General features: G+C 42.6%; 1 protein-coding gene across 1 annotated transcript; it reads right to left on the bottom strand.

The window, feature by feature from the left end:
• Positions 1-20,579: 20,579 nt before the first annotated feature.
• LOC128718316 (uncharacterized) lies at positions 20,580-24,509 on the bottom strand. Its single transcript, XM_053811947.1, has one exon. It carries the CDS (start codon positions 24,507-24,509, stop codon positions 20,580-20,582), a length of 3,930 nt encoding a protein of 1,309 aa, XP_053667922.1.
• Between the last annotated feature and the right edge of the window lie 362 nt (positions 24,510-24,871).

Genomic DNA, 24,871 nt, shown 5'->3' with positions numbered 1-24,871 from the left:
GAAACACTAAAACACAACGTAGGGATCGATCGCGAACAGATTTAGTAGTCTTAAACATGTTTTTATATTTTGCATAGATAGCTTGATGGATCTGTTCTGCATGGAATAAGATTCAACTAAATAGTGATCCTATCAATCCATTGGTAACGTCCTACCGATGAAAAATTGTTGATTTAAAAAGGACGACCTCACCGTACTGTAGGAAAGCGTAATGTTTACAAAAGCCTGTAGCTTTTCATGTAGCGCTACAAGTCTATGAACCAATTTGCGCCGTCTTGCTAGCAATGCAAAGTCCGATTAAAAAGTCAGTAGCAGTCTATGGATAGTCTTTTGCCTTGGCGATCAACTGTCTCTACGTGTTGGATAGATCGTGTTGGATAAATCATCCGTGAGGGGTAAGGGAGTAAACAGTTATGTTCATCACTTGTGAGCGCTGTTTGGAGGAATCTTTTTTCTCTGTAAAATGTTATCCTTTAACAGACCCAAACCTTCAGTCACTGCTTGAGAGAGCTACCTATTTGCGCACATCCGATTGGCCTGAGCAGAACCTGATGCATAATAAAGTTTACAAACAAGATGAGTCCTTCAACCTCCAGAAAGAACGAAGGGATCACTTTGATATCGATTGTCATCTTTAACTGTTGCTAACAGTTCTAACATAACTTCGATAGCAGTTGCCTAACAAATTAGCTGATAACGTGAACAAAATCTGAATCTGAACACCATCTGAATCTGAGCTACAAAGAAGAAACAAGACTGGAATCAAACACATGTGGCAAGGAACTCGTGCGTTGCTTATCCTGTTGTTCGATCCTGTTGAAGCATTTACCGTTACAATTGCACGGATGGCATATTTACAATCATCATGACAAACAAAACTAGTTCGTCACAACATATGACCAGACAAACAACAAATAAACCACAAAACCATCACACGTGAATCTACAATAGATTTCAGTAACTATAATTGTACTAGTAGAATGACCGGTAAAGTACCAAACATCCTCTGGGATAGTGTTATGGATATTAAAATATGTTGAGAATCTCACATTGAGCGAACAAAACTGCTCTGCAATGTTTAAAATGAGTTTTTTGCCTTGAATTCCTCTGCACAAAGTGAATTCACGTTCAAAAAGTGAGGTTAAAAACGAAGGATTTTTGCAACAGTGGACTGTGTGTGTACGTTTGTTGACGTTTGTGTATGCCTGCAACGGACACGACCGAGAAGGAACGATTTCGAAGAAGCGAACAGCACGAGAAATTTCGCTCCGATCGAGAGAGCTTTCGAGGGGGGGTTCGATTCGACGAGAGTGCAAGCAAGAGCGAAATAGCTGTTAGAGCGAGCACTTTCTGATTTTGTATGGAAAAGGTCCAATTGCTTTCCTTCGGGCAATAGATTTCAGTAACTATAATTGTACTAGTGGAATGACCGGTAAAGTACCAAACATCCTCTGGGATAGTGTTATGGATATTAAAATATGTTGAGAATCTCACATTGAGCGAACAAAACTGCTCTGCAATGTTTAAAATGAGTTTTTTGCTAACAATCCCTCTGCGCAAAGTAAATTCACGATAAAAAGTGAGGTTAAAAACGAAGGATTTTTGCAACAGTGGACTGTGTGTGTACGTTTGTTGACGTTTGTGTATGCCTGCAACGGACACGACCGAGAAGGAACGATTTCAATGAAGCGAACAGCACGAGAAATTTCGCTCCGATCGAGAGAGCTTTCGAGGGAGGGTTCGATTCGACAAGAGAGTGCAAGCAAGAGCGAAATAGCTGTTAGAGCGAGCACTTTCTGATTTTGTATGGAAAAGGTCCAATTGCTTTCCTTCGGGCAATAGATTTCAGTAACTATAATTGTACTAGTGGAATGACCGGTAAAGTACCAAACATCCTCTGGGATAGTGTTATGGATATTAAAATATGTTGAGAATCTCACATTGAGCGAACAAAACTGCTCTGCAATGTTTAAAATGAGTTTTTTGCTAACAATCCCTCTGCGCAAAGTAAATTCACGATCAAAAAGTGAGGTTAAAAACGAAGGATTTTTGCAACAGTGGACTGTGTGTGTACGTTTGTTGACGTTTGTGTATGCCTGCAACGGACACGACCGAGGAGGAACGATTTCGAAGAAGCGAACAGCACGAGAAATTTCGCTCCGATCGAGAGAGCTTTCGAGGGGGGGGGCTCGATTCGGCGAGAGTGCAAGCAAGAGCGAAATAGCAGTTAGAGCGAGTACTTTCTGATTTTGTATGGAAATGGTCCAATTTTTTCCTTCGGGCAATAGATTTCAGTAACTATAATTGTACTAGTGGAATGACCGGTAAAGTACCAAACATCCTCTGGGATAGTGTTATGGATATTAAAATATGTTGAGAATCTCACATTGAGCGAACAATACTGCTCTGCAATGTTTAAAATGAGTTTTTTGCTAACAATCCCTCTGCGCAAAGTAAATTCACGATAAAAAGTGAGGTTAAAAACGAAGGATTTTTGCAACAGTGGACTGTGTGTGTACGTTTGTTGACGTTTGTGTATGCCTGCAACGGACACGACCGAGAAGGAACGATTTCAAAGAAGCGAACAGCACGAGAAATTTCGCTCCGATCGAGAGAGCTTTCGAGGGGGGGTTCGATTCGACAAGAGAGTGCAAGCAAGAGCGAAATAGCTGTTAGAGCGAGCACTTTCTGATTTTGTATGGAAAAGGTCCAATTGCTTTCCTTCGGGCAATAGATTTCAGTAACTATAATTGTACTAGTGGAATGACCGGTAAAGTACCAAACATCCTCTGGGATAGTGTTATGGATATTAAAATATGTTGAGAATCTCACATTGAGCGAACAAAACTGCTCTGCAATGTTTAAAATGAGTTTTTTGCTAACAATCCCTCTGCGCAAAGTAAATTCACGATCAAAAAGTGAGGTTAAAAACGAAGGATTTTTGCAACAGTGGACTGTGTGTGTACGTTTGTTGACGTTTGTGTATGCCTGCAACGGACACGACCGAGAAGGAACGATTTCGAAAAAGCGAACAGCACGAGAAATTTCGCTCCGATCGAGAGAGCTTTCGAGGGGGGGGGCTCGATTCGGCGAGAGTGCAAGCAAGAGCGAAATAGCAGTTAGAGCGAGTACTTTCTGATTTTGTATGGAAAAGGTCCAATTGCTTTCCTTCGGGCAATAGATTTCAGTAACTATAATTGTACTAGTGGAATGACCGGTAAAGTACCAAACATCCTCTGGGATAGTGTTATGGATATTAAAATATGTTGAGAATCTCACATTGAGCGAACAAAACTGCTCTGCAATGTTTAAAAAGAGTTTTTTGCTAACAATCCCTCTGCGCAAAGTAAATTCACGATAAAAAGTGAGGTTAAAAACGAAGGATTTTTGCAACAGTGGACTGTGTGTGTACGTTTGTTGACGTTTGTGTATGCCTGCAACGGACACGACCGAGAAGGAACGATTTCAAAGAAGCGAACAGCACGAGAAATTTCGCTCCGATCGAGAGAGCTTTCGAGGGGGGGTTCGATTCGACAAGAGAGTGCAAGCAAGAGCGAAATAGCTGTTAGAGCGAGCACTTTCTGATTTTGTATGGAAAAGGTCCAATTGCTTTCCTTCGGGCAATAGATTTCAGTAACTATAATTGTACTAGTGGAATGACCGGTAAAGTACCAAACATCCTCTGGGATAGTGTTATGGATATTAAAATATGTTGAGAATCTCACATTGAGCGAACAAAACTGCTCTGCAATGTTTAAAATGAGTTTTTTGCCGTGAATTCCTCTGCGCAAAGTAAATTCACGATAAAAAGTGAGGTTAAAAACGAAGGATTTTTGCAACAGTGGACTGTGTGTGTACGTTTGTTGACGTTTGTGTATGCCTGCAACGGACACAACCGAGAAGGAACGATTTCAAAGAAGCGAACAGCACGAGAAATTTCGCTCCGATCGAGAGAGCTTTCGAGGGGGGGTTCGATTCGACAAGAGAGTGCAAGCAAGAGCGAAATAGCTGTTAGAGCGAGCACTTTCTGATTTTGTATGGAAAAGGTCCAATTGCTTTCCTTCGGGCAATAGATTTCAGTAACTATAATTGTACTAGTGGAATGACCGGTAAAGTACCAAACATCCTCTGGGATAGTGTTATGGATATTAAAATATGTTGAGAATCTCACATTGAGCGAACAAAACAGCTCTGCAATGTTTAAAATGAGTTTTTTGCTAACAATCCCTCTGCGCAAAGTAAATTCACGATCAAAAAGTGAGGTTAAAAACGAAGGATTTTTGCAACAGTGGACTGTGTGTGTACGTTTGTGTATGCCTGCAACGGACACGACCGAGAAGGAACGATTTCAAAGAAGCGAACAGCACGAGAAATTTCGCTCCGATCGAGAGAGCTTTCGAGGGAGGGTTCGATTCGACAAGAGAGTGCAAGCAAGAGCGAAATAGCTGTTAGAGCGAGCACTTTCTGATTTTGTATGGAAATGGTCCAATTGCTTTCCTTCGGGCAATAGATTTCAGTAACTATAATTGTACTAGTGGAATGACCGGTAAAGTACCAAACATCCTCTGGGATAGTGTTATGGATATTAAAATATGTTGAGAATCTCACATTGTGCGAACAAAACTGCTCTGCAATGTTTAAAATGAGTTTTTTGCTAACAATCCCTCTGCGCAAAGTAAATTCACGATCAAAAAGTGAGGTTAAAAACGAAGGATTTTTGCAACAGTGGACTGTGTGTGTACGTTTGTTGACGTTTGTGTATGCCTGCAACGGACACGACCGAGAAGGAACGATTTCGAAAAAGCGAACAGCACGAGAAATTTCGCTCCGATCGAGAGAGCTTTCGAGGGGGGGGCTCGATTCGGCGAGAGTGCAAGCAAGAGCGAAATAGCAGTTAGAGCGAGTACTTTCTGATTTTGTATGGAAAAGGTCCAATTGCTTTCCTTCGGGCAATAGATTTCAGTAACTATAATTGTACTAGTGGAATGACCGGTAAAGTACCAAACATCCTCTGGGATAGTGTTATGGATATTAAAATATGTTGAGAATCTCACATTGAGCGAACAAAACTGCTCTGCAATGTTTAAAATGAGTTTTTTGCTAACAATTCCTCTGCGCAAAGTAAATTCACGATCAAAAAGTGAGGTTAAAAACGAAGGATTTTTGCAACAGTGGACTGTGTGTGTACGTTTGTTGACGTTTGTGTATGCCTGCAACGGACACGACCGAGAAGGAACGATTTCAAAGAAGCGAACAGCACGAGAAATTTCGCTCCGATCGAGAGAGCTTTCGAGGGGGGTTCGATTCGACAAGAGAGTGCAAGCAAGAGCGAAATAGCTGTTAGAGCGAGCACTTTCTGATTTTGTATGGAAAAGGTCCAATTGCTTTCCTTCGGGCAATAGATTTCAGTAACTATAATTGTACTAGTGGAATGACCGGTAAAGTACCAAACATCCTCTGGGATAGTGTTATGGATATTAAAATATGTTGAGAATCTCACATTGAGCGAACAAAACTGCTCTGCAATGTTTAAAATGAGTTTTTTGCCGTGAATTTCTCTGCGCAAAGTAAATTCACGATAAAAAGTGAGGTTAAAAACGAAGGATTTTTGCAACAGTGGACTGTGTGTGTACGTTTGTTGACGTTTGTGTATGCCTGCAACGGACACAACCGAGAAGGAACGATTTCAAAGAAGCGAACAGCACGAGAAATTTCGCTCCGATCGAGAGAGCTTTCGAGGGGGGGTTCGATTCGACAAGAGAGTGCAAGCAAGAGCGAAATAGCTGTTAGAGCGAGCACTTTCTGATTTTGTATGGAAAAGGTCCAATTGCTTTCCTTCGGGCAATAGATTTCAGTAACTATAATTGTACTAGTGGAATGACCGGTAAAGTACCAAACATCCTCTGGGATAGTGTTATGGATATTAAAATATGTTGAGAATCTCACATTGAGCGAACAAAACAGCTCTGCAATGTTTAAAATGAGTTTTTTGCTAACAATCCCTCTGCGCAAAGTAAATTCACGATCAAAAAGTGAGGTTAAAAACGAAGGATTTTTGCAACAGTGGACTGTGTGTGTACGTTTGTGTATGCCTGCAACGGACACGACCGAGAAGGAACGATTTCAAAGAAGCGAACAGCACGAGACATTTCGCTCCGATCGAGAGAGCTTTCGAGGGGGGGTTCGATTCGACAAGAGAGTGCAAGCAAGAGCGAAATAGCTGTTAGAGCGAGCACTTTCTGATTTTGTATGGAAATGGTCCAATTGCTTTCCTTCGGGCAATAGATTTCAGTAACTATAATTGTACTAGTGGAATGACCGGTAAAGTACCAAACATCCTCTGGGATAGTGTTATGGATATTAAAATATGTTGAGAATCTCACATTGAGCGAACAAAACTGCTCTGCAATGTTTAAAATGAGTTTTTTGCTAACAATCCCTCTGCGCAAAGTAAATTCACGATCAAAAAGTGAGGTTAAAAACGAAGGATTTTTGCAACAGTGGACTGTGTGTGTACGTTTGTTGACGTTTGTGTATGCCTGCAACGGACACGACCGAGAAGGAACGATTTCGAAAAAGCGAACAGCACGAGAAATTTCGCTCCGATCGAGAGAGCTTTCGAGGGGGGGGCTCGATTCGGCGAGAGTGCAAGCAAGAGCGAAATAGCAGTTAGAGCGAGTACTTTCTGATTTTGTATGGAAATGGTCCAATTGCTTTCCTTCGGGCAATAGATTTCAGTAACTATAATTGTACTAGTGGAATGACTGGTAAAGTACCAAACATCCTCTGGGATAGTGTTATGGATATTAAAATATGTTGAGAATCTCACATTGAGCGAACAAAACTGCTCTGCAATGTTTAAAATGAGTTTTTTGCTAACAATTCCTCTGCGCAAAGTAAATTCACGATCAAAAAGTGAGGTTAAAAACGAAGGATTTTTGCAACAGTGGACTGTGTGTGTACGTTTGTTGACGTTTGTGTATGCCTGCAACGGACACGACCGAGAAGGAACGATTTCAAAGAAGCGAACAGCACGAGAAATTTCGCTCCGATCGAGAGAGCTTTCGAGGGGGGTTCGATTCGACAAGAGAGTGCAAGCAAGAGCGAAATAGCTGTTAGAGCGAGCACTTTCTGATTTTGTATGGAAAAGGTCCAATTGCTTTCCTTCGGGCAATAGATTTCAGTAACTATAATTGTACTAGTGGAATGACCGGTAAAGTACCAAACATCCTCTGGGATAGTGTTATGGATATTAAAATATGTTGAGAATCTCACATTGAGCGAACAAAACTGCTCTGCAATGTTTAAAATGAGTTTTTTGCTAACAATCCCTCTGCGCAAAGTAAATTCACGATCAAAAAGTGAGGTTAAAAACGAAGGATTTTTGCAACAGTGGACTGTGTGTGTACGTTTGTTGACGTTTGTGTATGCCTGCAACGGACACGACCGAGAAGGAACGATTTCGAAAAAGCGAACAGCACGAGAAATTTCGCTCCGATCGAGAGAGCTTTCGAGGGGGGGGGCTCGATTCGGCGAGAGTGCAAGCAAGAGCGAAATAGCAGTTAGAGCTAGTACTTTCTGATTTTGTATGGAAAAGGTCCAATTGCTTTCCTTCGGGCAATAGATTTCAGTAACTATAATTGTACTAGTGGAATGACCGGTAAAGTACCAAACATCCTCTGGGATAGTGTTATGGATATTAAAATATGTTGAGAATCTCACATTGAGCGAACAAAACTGCTCTGCAATGTTTAAAATGAGTTTTTTGCTAACAATCCCTCTGCGCAAAGTAAATTCACGATAAAAAGTGAGGTTAAAAACGAAGGATTTTTGCAACAGTGGACTGTGTGTGTACGTTTGTTGACGTTTGTGTATGCCTGCAACGGACACGACCGAGAAGGAACGATTTCAAAGAAGCGAACAGCACGAGAAATTTCGCTCCGATCGAGAGAGCTTTCGAGGGGGGGTTCGATTCGACAAGAGAGTGCAAGCAAGAGCGAAATAGCAGTTAGAGCGAGCACTTTCTGATTTTGTATGGAAAAGGTCCAATTGCTTTCCTTCGGGCAATAGATTTCAGTAACTATAATTGTACTAGTGGAATGACCGGTAAAGTACCAAACATCCTCTGGGATAGTGTTATGGATATTAAAATATGTTGAGAATCTCACATTGAGCGAACAAAACTGCTCTGCAATGTTTAAAATGAGTTTTTTGCTAACAATCCCTCTGCGCAAAGTAAATTCACGATAAAAAGTGAGGTTAAAAACGAAGGATTTTTGCAACAGTGGACTGTGTGTGTACGTTTGTTGACGTTTGTGTATGCCTGCAACGGACACGACCGAGAAGGAACGATTTCGAAAAAGCGAACAGCACGAGAAATTTCGCTCCGATCGAGAGAGCTTTCGAGGGGGGGGGCTCGATTCGGCGAGAGTGCAAGCAAGAGCGAAATAGCAGTTAGAGCGAGTACTTTCTGATTTTGTATGGAAAAGGTCCAATTGCTTTCCTTCGGGCAATAGATTTCAGTAACTATAATTGTACTAGTGGAATGACCGGTAAAGTACCAAACATCCTCTGGGATAGTGTTATGGATATTAAAATATGTTGAGAATCTCACATTGAGCGAACAAAACTGCTCTGCAATGTTTAAAATGAGTTTTTTGCCGTGAATTCCTCTGCGCAAAGTAAATTCACGATAAAAAGTGAGGTTAAAAACGAAGGATTTTTGCAACAGTGGACTGTGTGTGTACGTTTGTTGACGTTTGTGTATGCCTGCAACGGACACGACCGAGAAGGAACGATTTCAAAGAAGCGAACAGCACGAGAAATTTCGCTCCGATCGAGAGAGCTTTCGAGGGGGGGTTCGATTCGACAAGAGAGTGCAAGCAAGAGCGAAATAGCTGTTAGAGCGAGCACTTTCTGATTTTGTATGGAAAAGGTCCAATTGCTTTCCTTCGGGCAATAGATTTCAGTAACTATAATTGTACTAGTGGAATGACCGGTAAAGTACCAAACATCCTCTGGGATAGTGTTATGGATATTAAAATATGTTGAGAATCTCACATTGAGCGAACAAAACTGCTCTGCAATGTTTAAAATGAGTTTTTTGCTAACAATCCCTCTGCGCAAAGTAAATTCACGATCAAAAAGTGAGGTTAAAAACGAAGGATTTTTGCAACAGTGGACTGTGTGTGTACGTTTGTGTATGCCTGCAACGGACACGACCGAGAAGGAACGATTTCAAAGAAGCGAACAGCACGAGAAATTTCGCTCCGATCGAGAGAGCTTTCGAGGGGGGGTTCGATTCGACAAGAGAGTGCAAGCAAGAGCGAAATAGCTGTTAGAGCGAGCACTTTCTGATTTTGTATGGAAATGGTCCAATTGCTTTCCTTCGGGCAATAGATTTCAGTAACTATAATTGTACTAGTGGAATGACCGGTAAAGTACCAAACATCCTCTGGGATAGTGTTATGGATATTAAAATGTGTTGAGAATCTCACATTGAGCGAACAAAACTGCTCTGCAATGTTTAAAATGAGTTTTTTGCTAACAATCCCTCTGCGCAAAGTAAATTCACGATCAAAAAGTGAGGTTAAAAACGAAGGATTTTTGCAACAGTGGACTGTGTGTGTACGTTTGTGTATGCCTGCAACGGACACGACCGAGAAGGAACGATTTCGAAAAAGCGAACAGCACGAGAAATTTCGCTCCGATCGAGAGAGCTTTCGAGGGGGGGGGCTCGATTCGGCGAGAGTGCAAGCAAGAGCGAAATAGCAGTTAGAGCGAGTACTTTCTGATTTTGTATGGAAATGGTCCAATTGCTTTCCTTCGGGCAATAGATTTCAGTAACTATAATTGTACTAGTGGAATGACTGGTAAAGTACCAAACATCCTCTGGGATAGTGTTATGGATATTAAAATATGTTGAGAATCTCACATTGAGCGAACAAAACTGCTCTGCAATGTTTAAAATGAGTTTTTTGCTAACAATTCCTCTGCGCAAAGTAAATTCACGATCAAAAAGTGAGGTTAAAAACGAAGGATTTTTGCAACAGTGGACTGTGTGTGTACGTTTGTTGACGTTTGTGTATGCCTGCAACGGACACGACCGAGAAGGAACGATTTCGAAAAAGCGAACAGCACGAGAAATTTCGCTCCGATCGAGAGAGCTTTCGAGGGGGGGGGCTCGATTCGGCGAGAGTGCAAGCAAGAGCGAAATAGCAGTTAGAGCTAGTACTTTCTGATTTTGTATGGAAAAGGTCCAATTGCTTTCCTTCGGGCAATAGATTTCAGTAACTATAATTGTACTAGTGGAATGACCGGTAAAGTACCAAACATCCTCTGGGATAGTGTTATGGATATTAAAATATGTTGAGAATCTCACATTGAGCGAACAAAACTGCTCTGCAATGTTTAAAATGAGTTTTTTGCTAACAATCCCTCTGCGCAAAGTAAATTCACGATAAAAAGTGAGGTTAAAAACGAAGGATTTTTGCAACAGTGGACTGTGTGTGTACGTTTGTTGACGTTTGTGTATGCCTGCAACGGACACGACCGAGAAGGAACGATTTCAAAGAAGCGAACAGCACGAGAAATTTCGCTCCGATCGAGAGAGCTTTCGAGGGGGGGTTCGATTCGACAAGAGAGTGCAAGCAAGAGCGAAATAGCAGTTAGAGCGAGCACTTTCTGATTTTGTATGGAAAAGGTCCAATTGCTTTCCTTCGGGCAATAGATTTCAGTAACTATAATTGTACTAGTGGAATGACCGGTAAAGTACCAAACATCCTCTGGGATAGTGTTATGGATATTAAAATATGTTGAGAATCTCACATTGAGCGAACAAAACTGCTCTGCAATGTTTAAAATGAGTTTTTTGCTAACAATCCCTCTGCGCAAAGTAAATTCACGATAAAAAGTGAGGTTAAAAACGAAGGATTTTTGCAACAGTGGACTGTGTGTGTACGTTTGTTGACGTTTGTGTATGCCTGCAACGGACACGACCGAGAAGGAACGATTTCGAAAAAGCGAACAGCACGAGAAATTTCGCTCCGATCGAGAGAGCTTTCGAGGGGGGGGGGGGCTCGATTCGGCGAGAGTGCAAGCAAGAGCGAAATAGCAGTTAGAGCGAGTACTTTCTGATTTTGTATGGAAAAGGTCCAATTGCTTTCCTTCGGGCAATAGATTTCAGTAACTATAATTGTACTAGTGGAATGACCGGTAAAGTACCAAACATCCTCTGGGATAGTGTTATGGATATTAAAATATGTTGAGAATCTCACATTGAGCGAACAAAACTGCTCTGCAATGTTTAAAATGAGTTTTTTGCCGTGAATTCCTCTGCGCAAAGTAAATTCACGATAAAAAGTGAGGTTAAAAACGAAGGATTTTTGCAACAGTGGACTGTGTGTGTACGTTTGTTGACGTTTGTGTATGCCTGCAACGGACACGACCGAGAAGGAACGATTTCAAAGAAGCGAACAGCACGAGAAATTTCGCTCCGATCGAGAGAGCTTTCGAGGGGGGGTTCGATTCGACAAGAGAGTGCAAGCAAGAGCGAAATAGCTGTTAGAGCGAGCACTTTCTGATTTTGTATGGAAAAGGTCCAATTGCTTTCCTTCGGGCAATAGATTTCAGTAACTATAATTGTACTAGTGGAATGACCGGTAAAGTACCAAACATCCTCTGGGATAGTGTTATGGATATTAAAATATGTTGAGAATCTCACATTGAGCGAACAAAACTGCTCTGCAATGTTTAAAATGAGTTTTTTGCTAACAATCCCTCTGCGCAAAGTAAATTCACGATCAAAAAGTGAGGTTAAAAACGAAGGATTTTTGCAACAGTGGACTGTGTGTGTACGTTTGTGTATGCCTGCAACGGACACGACCGAGAAGGAACGATTTCAAAGAAGCGAACAGCACGAGAAATTTCGCTCCGATCGAGAGAGCTTTCGAGGGGGGGTTCGATTCGACAAGAGAGTGCAAGCAAGAGCGAAATAGCTGTTAGAGCGAGCACTTTCTGATTTTGTATGGAAATGGTCCAATTGCTTTCCTTCGGGCAATAGATTTCAGTAACTATAATTGTACTAGTGGAATGACCGGTAAAGTACCAAACATCCTCTGGGATAGTGTTATGGATATTAAAATGTGTTGAGAATCTCACATTGAGCGAACAAAACTGCTCTGCAATGTTTAAAATGAGTTTTTTGCTAACAATCCCTCTGCGCAAAGTAAATTCACGATCAAAAAGTGAGGTTAAAAACGAAGGATTTTTGCAACAGTGGACTGTGTGTGTACGTTTGTGTATGCCTGCAACGGACACGACCGAGAAGGAACGATTTCGAAAAAGCGAACAGCACGAGAAATTTCGCTCCGATCGAGAGAGCTTTCGAGGGGGGGGCTCGATTCGGCGAGAGTGCAAGCAAGAGCGAAATAGCAGTTAGAGCGAGTACTTTCTGATTTTGTATGGAAATGGTCCAATTGCTTTCCTTCGGGCAATAGATTTCAGTAACTATAATTGTACTAGTGGAATGACTGGTAAAGTACCAAACATCCTCTGGGATAGTGTTATGGATATTAAAATATGTTGAGAATCTCACATTGAGCGAACAAAACTGCTCTGCAATGTTTAAAATGAGTTTTTTGCTAACAATTCCTCTGCGCAAAGTAAATTCACGATCAAAAAGTGAGGTTAAAAACGAAGGATTTTTGCAACAGTGGACTGTGTGTGTACGTTTGTTGACGTTTGTGTATGCCTGCAACGGACACGACCGAGAAGGAACGATTTCAAAGAAGCGAACAGCACGAGAAATTTCGCTCCGATCGAGAGAGCTTTCGAGGGGGGTTCGATTCGACAAGAGAGTGCAAGCAAGAGCGAAATAGCTGTTAGAGCGAGCACTTTCTGATTTTGTATGGAAAAGGTCCAATTGCTTTCCTTCGGGCAATAGATTTCAGTAACTATAATTGTACTAGTGGAATGACCGGTAAAGTACCAAACATCCTCTGGGATAGTGTTATGGATATTAAAATATGTTGAGAATCTCACATTGAGCGAACAAAACTGCTCTGCAATGTTTAAAATGAGTTTTTTGCTAACAATCCCTCTGCGCAAAGTAAATTCACGATCAAAAAGTGAGGTTAAAAACGAAGGATTTTTGCAACAGTGGACTGTGTGTGTACGTTTGTTGACGTTTGTGTATGCCTGCAACGGACACGACCGAGAAGGAACGATTTCAAAGAAGCGAACAGCACGAGAAATTTCGCTCCGATCGAGAGAGCTTTCGAGGGGGGGTTCGATTCGACAAGAGAGTGCAAGCAAGAGCGAAATAGCTGTTAGAGCGAGCACTTTCTGATTTTGTATGGAAATGGTCCAATTGCTTTCCTTCGGGCAATAGATTTCAGTAACTATAATTGTACTAGTGGAATGACCGGTAAAGTACCAAACATCCTCTGGGATAGTGTTATGGATATTAAAATGTGTTGAGAATCTCACATTGAGCGAACAAAACTGCTCTGCAATGTTTAAAATGAGTTTTTTGCTAACAATCCCTCTGCGCAAAGTAAATTCACGATCAAAAAGTGAGGTTAAAAACGAAGGATTTTTGCAACAGTGGACTGTGTGTGTACGTTTGTGTATGCCTGCAACGGACACGACCGAGAAGGAACGATTTCGAAAAAGCGAACAGCACGAGAAATTTCGCTCCGATCGAGAGAGCTTTCGAGGGGGGGGCTCGATTCGGCGAGAGTGCAAGCAAGAGCGAAATAGCAGTTAGAGCGAGTACTTTCTGATTTTGTATGGAAATGGTCCAATTGCTTTCCTTCGGGCAATAGATTTCAGTAACTATAATTGTACTAGTGGAATGACTGGTAAAGTACCAAACATCCTCTGGGATAGTGTTATGGATATTAAAATATGTTGAGAATCTCACATTGAGCGAACAAAACTGCTCTGCAATGTTTAAAATGAGTTTTTTGCTAACAATTCCTCTGCGCAAAGTAAATTCACGATCAAAAAGTGAGGTTAAAAACGAAGGATTTTTGCAACAGTGGACTGTGTGTGTACGTTTGTTGACGTTTGTGTATGCCTGCAACGGACACGACCGAGAAGGAACGATTTCAAAGAAGCGAACAGCACGAGAAATTTCGCTCCGATCGAGAGAGCTTTCGAGGGGGGTTCGATTCGACAAGAGAGTGCAAGCAAGAGCGAAATAGCTGTTAGAGCGAGCACTTTCTGATTTTGTATGGAAAAGGTCCAATTGCTTTCCTTCGGGCAATAGATTTCAGTAACTATAATTGTACTAGTGGAATGACCGGTAAAGTACCAAACATCCTCTGGGATAGTGTTATGGATATTAAAATATGTTGAGAATCTCACATTGAGCGAACAAAACTGCTCTGCAATGTTTAAAATGAGTTTTTTGCTAACAATCCCTCTGCGCAAAGTAAATTCACGATCAAAAAGTGAGGTTAAAAACGAAGGATTTTTGCAACAGTGGACTGTGTGTGTACGTTTGTTGACGTTTGTGTATGCCTGCAACGGACACGACCGAGAAGGAACGATTTCGAAAAAGCGAACAGCACGAGAAATTTCGCTCCGATCGAGAGAGCTTTCGAGGGGGGGTTCGATTCGACAAGAGAGTGCAAGCAAGAGCGAAATAGCTGTTAGAGCGAGCACTTTCTGATTTTGTATGGAAATGGTCCAATTGCTTTCCTTCGGGCAATAGATTTCAGTAACTATAATTGTACTAGTGGAATGACCGGTAAAGTACCAAACATCCTGTATGAATTTTCACTAGTGGCGAAAGTAATTCTAATTTGTACTATTTGCGATGTGATAAGTTTGGCTTTCTCTTTGCTACTCTTTATTCAACTGTCTCTTTGAGTTCATTTTACAATTCATGCGTTCATGCAACTTAATTCTACCATAGTTCATATTCCTAACATGTTGCGTCCTGTTTACATATATAGCTCCTAGAGTTGTCAAGTGCGAAGATAGATAAACAAAACAAAACTATAACTTGACATATTTACAAACTAGCTAAACCCTAGAAATCCAACATTCCGGCCACCAAAAGAGAATTCTTTTAATCTAGTACTAATTCTATAATTCCAATTCTTGTTTGATTTAATTCCTGTAGCCGTTTAATTCGTGTAACTAATTCCTATTGTTTACTATGTGATCGGCAGTGTAAACATTGCATATGTCAGTCGTGACAATGATCCTACTTCCATTCTAGCACGTGGTTTGGTTGTGAGCAGACTGATCCTCTATAGGATTTGGTAAAAGCGCAAGTCTACTCACTGCTCTAACAATTTCCTTTCCTGACCCAGTGCGTAACGTTACAACTCTTACTACGCCGTCTTTACCTGGGTGCAGTGCTATTATTCGCCCTTTCGGCCACACACTAGGTGGCACGTTATCTTCCTTTATAATCACCAATTGGTTCACTTCTAACTGTATCGGTGACGCGTTAGCGTGTTTTGCTCTAGCCTGGAGTTGCTGTAAGTACTCTGGGTACCATCGTGCCCAAATCGTTTGTACATGTTTCTGCACGAGCTGGTATTCTGTCAATCGGTTGTCTTGACGATTACTAAAGTCAACCTCTGGTACCGCTTGCATATTGGACCCTACTAGGAAATGGCCTGGAGTTAAGACTTCTAAATCGGCCGGTTCATTCGACAATGGTACTAACGGACGTGAATTGAGGCATTGTTCCACTTGCGCGAGAAGGGTAAGCATGTTTTCTTGCGTAATCCTACTAACTCCTATCGTTTTAGCTATGTGCCTTTTCGCTGATTTCACTGCTGCCTCCCAAAGTCCTCCAAAATGAGGCGCCCGTGGGGGAATGAACTTCCATCGCATTTCATTTTCCGCACACCAATCAAAAATTAATCTCCTATCACTATCATCAGCTTTCAACATTTTATAAATGCGGTTCAATTCGTGGGCTGCTCCCTTAAACGTGGTCGCATTATCTGAGTGTAACTCAGATACCTTGCCCCTGCGTGCGACAAAACGACGTAATGCTGCCAAAAACGCTGTCGTGGTGAGCTCGCTCACCAACTCGATGTGAACTGCCCGTGTTGAGAAGCACACGAAGATCGCGATGTATGCCTTTGTTGGACTCCGGTTCCGGATCGTTGATTTCAGAAGAAATGGTCCGCAATAGTCCACACCGCTTACTGCAAATGGTCTCGTCGGTGTCACTCTTGATTCAGGCAAATCAGCTACTGCCTGCTTCACCAATACCGGCTTGTTCTTAAAACAAGTGTGACATCGATGGTAAACGCTCCTTGCAAGATTTCGACCACCAATCAACCAGAAACGTTGTCGAATCGTTGCCAACATCAACTGCGGACCAGCATGTAGTAACTGCAGATGATATGCTTGTTGGCATGTACAACATCAGAAGTGTCATTATGCATGACCAGTGGGAGCTAGCTGTGTGACACTGTAATCTGTCAGAGAGGTACACATATTGAAATTAGAAATAAACGGAACGTTCAGGAGTGAACACGTACAGTGTCTGTTTCAAGTTTATTCTCAAAAGGTTATGGGCCCAGCAGTGGTTCCAGGAAACAGTTTTGTTTAATATCGTCAAAATGAGTGAAAAAATAGAGCACAAAATTGTGAAACTGAATGCTACCAACTACGATAATTGGAGTTTCAAGGTGAAACTGCTCCTCATAAAGGATGGTTGTTGGGAAGTGATCAGTGAAGCAAAGCCAGAGGGGGCACCTGAAAAATGGACAAAGAAAGACCAAATAGCAATGGCCACGATCGGTTTATTGGTTGAAGATAGCCAACTATCGTATATTAGAAACGCTGCTTCAGCGAAAGAGGCATGGAACAATTTGGAAAAAGTGCATGTGAAACGTACTTTGAATACAAAGGTGTCGCTAATGCGAAAAATATGTCAGACTAGGTTAGGGCAAAACGGTAATATGGAAACACACATTGCAAATCTGACTGACTTGGTGGCAAAGTTGAACAATGTGCAAGGTAACGCCGTGCTTGACGAACAATGGCTCGTCGCCATTTTGTTTAACAGCCTAACGGAAGAATACGAAACGTTGGTAACGGCTTTAGAAGTGAGACCCGACGCGGACTTAACAATAGATCTGGTTTCGGGGAAATTGATCGATGAGTGGTTAAAGCACTCGAACCGACAAGAAGTGAAAATGGAAACTGCTTTACATGCTGCATCAAAGCCAAGCAAGGATGAAAAATGTTATTTTTGCAAGCGTCCTGGACACAAAAAGGCAAATTGTGTGAAATGGAAAAAGTGGAAAGATAATGGCCAAGAAACGAAAAGCAGCAAATCCGATCACAAAGTGAATAGTGCTGTTCATGGTACAGAGTCTAATTGGGCGTTCACTACTACAGACGAAATAGGTTCTGGTGTATGGATCTTGGATTCTGGTGCAACGTGTCATATAACGAACAGAAGAGAATTTCTCGAAACTTTTGACAGCAGTGTGAAGGAAGTGATTTGTGTTGCGGATGGTGGAAAAGTAACTTCAATTGGAAGAGGATCGGGCAAATTTATTGCAATCGATAAGAACAATAAGTTTCATACGATAACAATTGATAATGTGTACCTAATTCCTGAAATGAGAGCGAATTTGCTATCGGTACGGCAGTTAGTAGCGAAAGGATACGAAGTTAATTTTAATTCGGAAGGTGCAACTATCGGTCGAGATGGGGCGATTGGTGTGATTGCACAACCTATTAATAATCTGTTTGTATTGAAGCTGCATGAGTGTATATCATATGCTGTTACCGAATGTATTCATGATTGGCACCGCAAACTTGGTCATAGAGATATTGCTGCGTTAAAGAACTTTACGGTTCCGGGAATGAACATCAGACCATGTAAATGTTCAGATGTATGTGAAGTGTGTATACGTGGAAAAATGCATCGCGTGACATTTCCAAAGGTGTCGAACAGCAAGACAACAGAAGTAATGGAACTGATTCATTCGGATGTCTGCGGTCCCATGCGTACGGAGACATTAGGAGGAAAAAGATACTTCTTGACGTTTATAGACGATTTTTCAAAGTACACAGTAGTTCATGTAATTCATCGTAAATCGGAAGTACTAGACAAATTTCGAGAGTATGTCGAAATGGTAAAAACCAAATTTGGAAAGAAGCCGAAAGTGTTCAGATCCGACAATGGAGGAGAGTATACTGGAGAAAATTTCAAACATTTTCTGAAACAGAACGGCATTGTTGGACAATTCACTGCACCGTATTCGCCGCAACAGAACGGGACAGCGGAGCGAAAGAATAGATATTTGGTTGAAATGGCTCGCTGTATGTTGTTCCAGGCAGGATTAAAGGATGAATATTGGGGTGAAGCCGTAGTTACTGCAAATTATTTGCAAAATCGTCTTCCATCTCGAACTATATCTGCAACACCATATGAGCTTTGGCATGGAGTTAAGCCAAATATGAGTCATATACATCCTTTCGGTGCTGATGTGTATTGCCATATCCCAGCTGAAAAACGTGGTAAGCTTGATCAAAAGGCAAGAAAACTCAAGCTTATGGGATACAGTGAAAATTCTAAGGCCTACCGCTTGATCGACGTGTTGACATCAAAAATAACGATTAGTCGAGATGTACAATTTTTGCAGCGCAACGAAAAGACACAACTGCATAATAATACAAATGCAATGTCGGAAGATAACGAGATTTCCATCCCGTTGTTCGAGTCAACAACAGACGAAGAGCAAACTGTCGATTCAGATGTAGATCCAACTGATGTGTCAATAGATACTGCAACAACAGACACTAATGATCAAGACGATTGGGAAGATGCTCCTGTAGCAGATGAGGAAATGCTGAGAAGATCAACGCGTGCTACCCAAGGTAAACTACCGATGCGGTATGTTTGTCTAGCTGAAACTACGCTTCAGGAGGAGCCGAAAAATCTAGCAGAAGCGCTGGCGAGTCCTGATAGCTGCAACTGGAGAAAGGCAATGCAAGAAGAGCTCGAGGCCATGACACGTAACGATACCTGGGAACTAGTGGATGTCCCAAAAGGTAAGAAGGTATTGGGTTGTAAATGGGTGTATTCATTAAAGAAAACGTCAAAAGATAAGATTTATAGGTACAAGGCTCGTCTCGTAGCTCAAGGATTTAATCAGAAATATGGCATTGAATATGAGGAAATATATGCACCGGTCGTTCGTCAAACGACGTTTAGGGCACTTATGTCTGTAGCAGCTAAACATAAAATGATTGTGCGACAATATGACATAAAGACGGCATTTTTAAACGGAGACCTTGAGGAGGAGTTATATATGAAACAGCCGCCAGGTTATATTATAAAGAATCAAGAAAACAAGGTCTGTCGTTTAAAACGAAGCATCTATGGTTTGAAACAAAGTGCTCGCTCTTGGAATATCAAATTGCATCAAGTTTTGGAAGGTGATAGGTTCAAAAGGTGCGAAGCGGATCAATGCTTATACAGAAGGCAAGAAAATGGCAAATGGTGCTATGTATTAATCTATGTAGATGATTTAATAATAGCAAGTGAAGATGAGAATAATTTGGCATCCATAAGCAAGACACTAAATAGACATTTTGAGGTGGTTAACTTAGGGGAAGTTAAAACTTATGTTGGTATAGAAGTAGAATGTGATGAAAATGGAGATTATCATATTTCTCAACGAAGATATATTGAGGACATATTGAAATCAACAGGATTACAAGATGCGAAAATATCACAAGTTCCTATCGATGTGGGATATTTGAAGCCAACTGAAGAAGATAAACCACTTCCAAATAATTTCGAATATCAGAAGCTCATTGGAAAATTATTATATGTTGCATGTAATAGTAGACCTGATATTGCGGCATCAGTATCAATTTTGAGTCGTAAACTCGTCAATCCTACACAGCGAGATTGGAATGAATTGCGAAGAATTGTTCGTTATTTGAAAGGTTCGGTAGATCTTAAACTGAGAATAAGTAATCGCTTGGACAAATCAGGATTAGTAGGATATGCAGATGCTGATTGGGCTGAATGTACAGCGAATCGTAAGTCAAATAGCGGATTTCTATTCAAGTTTTGTGGTGGTAAAATATCATGGGCATGTCGCAAACAAACATGTGTCTCCTTATCAACAGCAGAGGCTGAGTTTATAGCGTTAGCAGAAGCTACTCAAGAAGCAATTTGGCTTCAACGTTTGTTTACGGATTTAGGAGAGAATGTTAAGGTTATAAAGCTTAAAGAAGATAATCAATCGTGTTTGAAAATGTTAAATGAGGAAAAATTCAGCAACAGAACGAAGCATATAGACACAAAGTACAACTTTGTTAAAGATTTATACAGAAAAGGAAGCATCAAGTACGAATATTGTCCATCAGAAGATATGTTGGCAGATATGCTTACCAAACCAATTGCGCGCATTCGCATTGAGTATCTTAGAAAGCTAAGTGGATTGGAAAAATAAGTAACTGATGTTGAGGAGGAGTGTTGGCATGTACAACATCAGAAGTGTCATTATGCATGACCAGTGGGAGCTAGCTGTGTGACACTGTAATCTGTCAGAGAGGTACACATATTGAAATTAGAAATAAACGGAACGTTCAGGAGTGAACACGTACAGTGTCTGTTTCAAGTTTATTCTCAAAAATGCTGATACTAACAGTGTAGATAGGTGATGTGATGCCGCAAGGATGACGGGGTGCTTAACATCCTTGGAAATGTTTGCATTTCCCAGCCGGCCACCGATGCGTAGCATACCTCCTTCATCAAGGTACGGTGACAACCACTTTAGCTTCGATGTTTCACCAACACGTTTCCCTCGTTGCAGGTCGTCCAGCTCTTTCGCGAATGAATCCCGTTGTGCTAGCTGGCACAACCTCAGTTCCGCACTGCGCAGTTCCGTCGCTGTAAGCGAAGGAACAGCATTTTCCAACTCCTTGATAGAAGTCGGCTTGTTGGACTTGCTCGTTGATACCTTGCTTGCTCGGCTGCATTCGATGAATCGCAAGCAGTAACCCATTACTCGTCTCAGTTTGCTGTATGACGAGAACCGTTCAAAGAGTTTGTCACGGAATTCACACTTCGCTATGACAATTAGTGACACCTTTGCTCGTTCTTCGATGTCACCGTCATCCTTCATGGGTAGTGGTACCGATTGTGGCCATTCATCTTCGCCGAGAACCAACCAATGTGGTCCATGCCACCACCGATCACACTTCAGCAACTCGTCTGGCTTTAGTCCCCGTGAAATGTCATCTGCCGGGTTATGACACCCCGGAACATGACGCCAGCATGATATCCTCGTTTCCTCCTGGATTTGGGCCACCCTGTTGGCCACAAATGGTTTCCATCGACGAGGAGGAGACTTCAGCCAGTACATGACTGTCATCGAGTCGGTCCAACAGATAGTCATCGTAGATGTCGTTAGCACTCGGCTCACTTTCTGGAACAATTGCGTCGCTAATCGTGCGGCGCACAGCTCCAACCTGCCAATCGAATGGGTGTTTGCCCGAGAAACGACCTTTGATTTGGCAGCTAATAGCCGCACCGTAGTTGACCCCATGGATTCTGCTCTCACATAGCAGCAAGCTCCATATGCAATTTGCGATGCATCAGCAAATACATGCAATTGTAGGCTAACCATTTCAGCCTGGGACACAAAACGAGGCACACGTACTTTGCGTAGCAAATATAGCGTTGAGTGGAAACTTCTCCACTCTTCCTGAAGCTCGCCCGGTAATGCACGATCCCAATCCCAAGCATTTCCATCATGCCTCAGACTCCATAATCGTTGCAGGAACATCTTAGCCAGGATGATGGTCGGACCCAATAGCCCAAGAGGGTCGAATATACTTGCCGTATACGACAAGACCAGACTTCTCGTTAATACTTCAGCAGGTGGTGGAAGATTGACTTTGAAGCAGAACATATCATTGGCTGGTTCCCAAACCAACCCTAGCGTTGATACTGCTTGGCCATCCTGCCATTCGTGCATCGTTTTGATCGCAAGATCCTCTAGTGGGACATCTCGTAGTGCAGCAGGAACATTTGACGCCCACTTCTTCAATGCAAAGCCGGCTGAATCCAGCATTTGCGAAATTTGCTTGCGCACTTCGATGGCATCTGCCAGGTCCGCTGCACCGGTCAATAAATCATCCACATAGAAGTCGTGTAGAACTGGATCTATCGCTTTGGGGTACTGGCCCTTGTGGTCGTGTGCAATCTGTTGCAACGTGCGTGTGGCCAAAAATGGCGCTGAGGCAGTGCCGTAGGTAACTGTTTGCAACTCGTACGTTGCTATCGGGTCGGTGAATCTTTCTCGGTACCGAATTCGTAGCAGTTTGTGATCACTTTCACAATGACGAACTTGTCGATACATCTTTTCGACATCTGCTACTAGGGCTATGGCGTGCTTTCTGAACCTTAAGATGATCGTAAACAAATCATCTTGTACCGTAGGGCCTATGAGCAGCGTATCGTTTAACGAGTACCCAGATGTTGTCTTGCAGGATGCATCGAAGACAACACGTACCTTCGTGGTCGTACTCGTTTCCTTCACCACCGCATGGTGAGGGATGTAATAGTGCGGAGCACTATCATCAACAGGTTCGGTGAGTTTTCTCATGTGTCCCAATGTTTCGTATTCGGACATAAACCTTTTATATTCTCTGTCCATTTCAGGATTGTTCAACAATCGTCGTTCAACGGCAACGAGCCGTCGATCGGCTATCGCTCTAGATTGTCCCAGTACAATATCAGAATCGGTCTTCTGCGGCAAGCTTACTACGTATCGACCTTGGCTATCACGCGTTGTAGTGGCCGCATAATGCTTCTCGCATTGGTCCTCTTCTATGGACAACGCGGGACCTTCTAGGATGCTTTCTGTTTCCCAGAAGCGTTGCAGCATAGTGTCAAGTGAAGCTTGACTGACGGTGGTGAGGCAGGACCGATGGCTCGAAGCCGATGTGTGGGAAGTATTCCCAGAGACTGTCCAACCGAAGGGCGTCTCTACCAACCATGGTCTGCCTCTACCTAGTGCACGCTTTTTTCCAGTATGCATTTCCCAATATGCATCACTACCGATGACGATATCGATCTTCCCTGGGATGTGGAATGATGGGTCTGCTAACGTGACAGTCGGAATCTTCCATGATGTTGTGTCGATCGGTGTTATTGGAATCTCAGCAGACGGTGATTTCAAAATCAGAAATTCCATAGTGGATGCAAACTGCCCTGACTTCGATTGCACTGCAGCAACGACAGATCGGTTAACCTGTTGTACCGCTTGACCGATACCTATGATCGAAACACTAACCTTTGATCGCGTGGTAAGCAACTTTTGCGCTAAGGATTCCGAAATGAAGTTGCACATGGATCCTGAATCCAAGAGCGCTCGTGCTTCATGCCGAATACCATGGTCATCGACCACCCAAAGCAATGACGTCTCAAGAAATGACATCGCTTGTTCGGCCTTTGCCGCCATCGACACTTTCGGACGTGTGTTGTCATGTAGTAAGCTATGATGTCTGGCGTTGCACGTAATGCAACGATTAAGTGACTTACATGATCTCACTTGGTGGTTTTGGTTCAGGCAGTTGAAGCATAGCTGCTCCTTCGCCACCACTTCTCGACGACGCTGGACATCCCCTTTCAGGAACTCAGGACAGCTGCGAAGATTGTGCGCCTCTTCGCAACCCAACGGGCAAGGTAGCTGCATGCGGTTGGACTGGCCAGACGTCGATTGCTGTGTTGTCGCTGCATTCACGGCAGATTTCGGTCTGGATCCAACCTTTCGCTCGCCGCCGGCCCCCATTGCCGCATTGACCTTTATGTCTTCCGAGAATTCCCGAGTTGACCTGAGAATTATTACACGACTTTGTAAGAACTCGATGAGATCCTTATACTTATCTCGAGGTGCTTGCGACGAATGCTTTTCCCAAGCCAGCATAGTCGAGGGATGCAGCTTGAAGAACATCAAGGTGGTGAGCGGAGCGTCCCAACTGTCGACAGGTTCCTTCAGCTTTTCTAAGCCGTCTACATGACGCTTAAACTCGACGACCAGGTGTGCCAATTCATCCGCAGATTCCGATTTTACCGCTGGGAGATGGTGAATTTTCCGCAGATATTGCCGGATCAACATACGCGGGTTGTCGTAGGTTTTCAACATTGCGGCCCAGGTGCCAGCGTAATTGTCTGCTATCAGCGTGGTGTGCTCGAAGAGCAAAGCGGCTTCCCCCTTCAGTGAAGACAACAGGTACTGAAGTTTCATGATCGGAGGAATCTCTGCTGACGAATCGATCATCGATACAAATCGATCACGGAAGGAGAGCCACTTCGTTGAATCACCATCGAAGGATGGTAATCCGATTTTCGGGAGTCGTAAGCTTGGTCCCGAATGACCCGACGAACCAACACTCGTGTTCGCAAACAACACTGAAGCATTTAGCGGATTTGCTTCACATGGCTGCTTCTGAAGCAAGAATCCCTTTATTTTGCGATACACATTGTCCATTTCGCACCTTTCTTGCAAATACGTTTTGTAGTGTACATAGCGCCATCTGTGTGTCAAACTCAGGTATCAAACGCAGGTATCAAACGCATATAAAAACGCACACTCACACATCGATAATGTTGATTAGAAAACGTAAGTTAGAGATGAGATAGGTATCGGATCGGATGCACCGATCTGCTAGGACACTCACATTCCTGACCTGGAGCGATACACTACGGAACCGAATAAATTGTATAAGTATCGACACAACCAACAAGTGGTGACCCCGACGTGATCGGTACAAGTAAAATACAAAAGTGAACCGTTTTCATCGCCGGCACATGAACGAGTGCAACGCACCTTTATTCTATTCCGGGTGTTAA

Source organism: Anopheles marshallii, chromosome 2 (assembly GCF_943734725.1).
Source record: "Anopheles marshallii chromosome 2, idAnoMarsDA_429_01, whole genome shotgun sequence".
NCBI lineage: Eukaryota > Metazoa > Arthropoda > Insecta > Diptera > Culicidae > Anopheles > Anopheles marshallii.
The sequence above is the reverse complement of the archived record's forward strand: the minus strand, read 5'-3'. Positions and strand labels throughout refer to the sequence as shown.

Coding starts and splice junctions, on each gene's coding strand:
- LOC128718316 (XM_053811947.1), bottom strand. CDS start 24,509: ATGGACAATGTGTATCGCAAAATAAAGGGATTCTTGCTTCAGAAGCAG.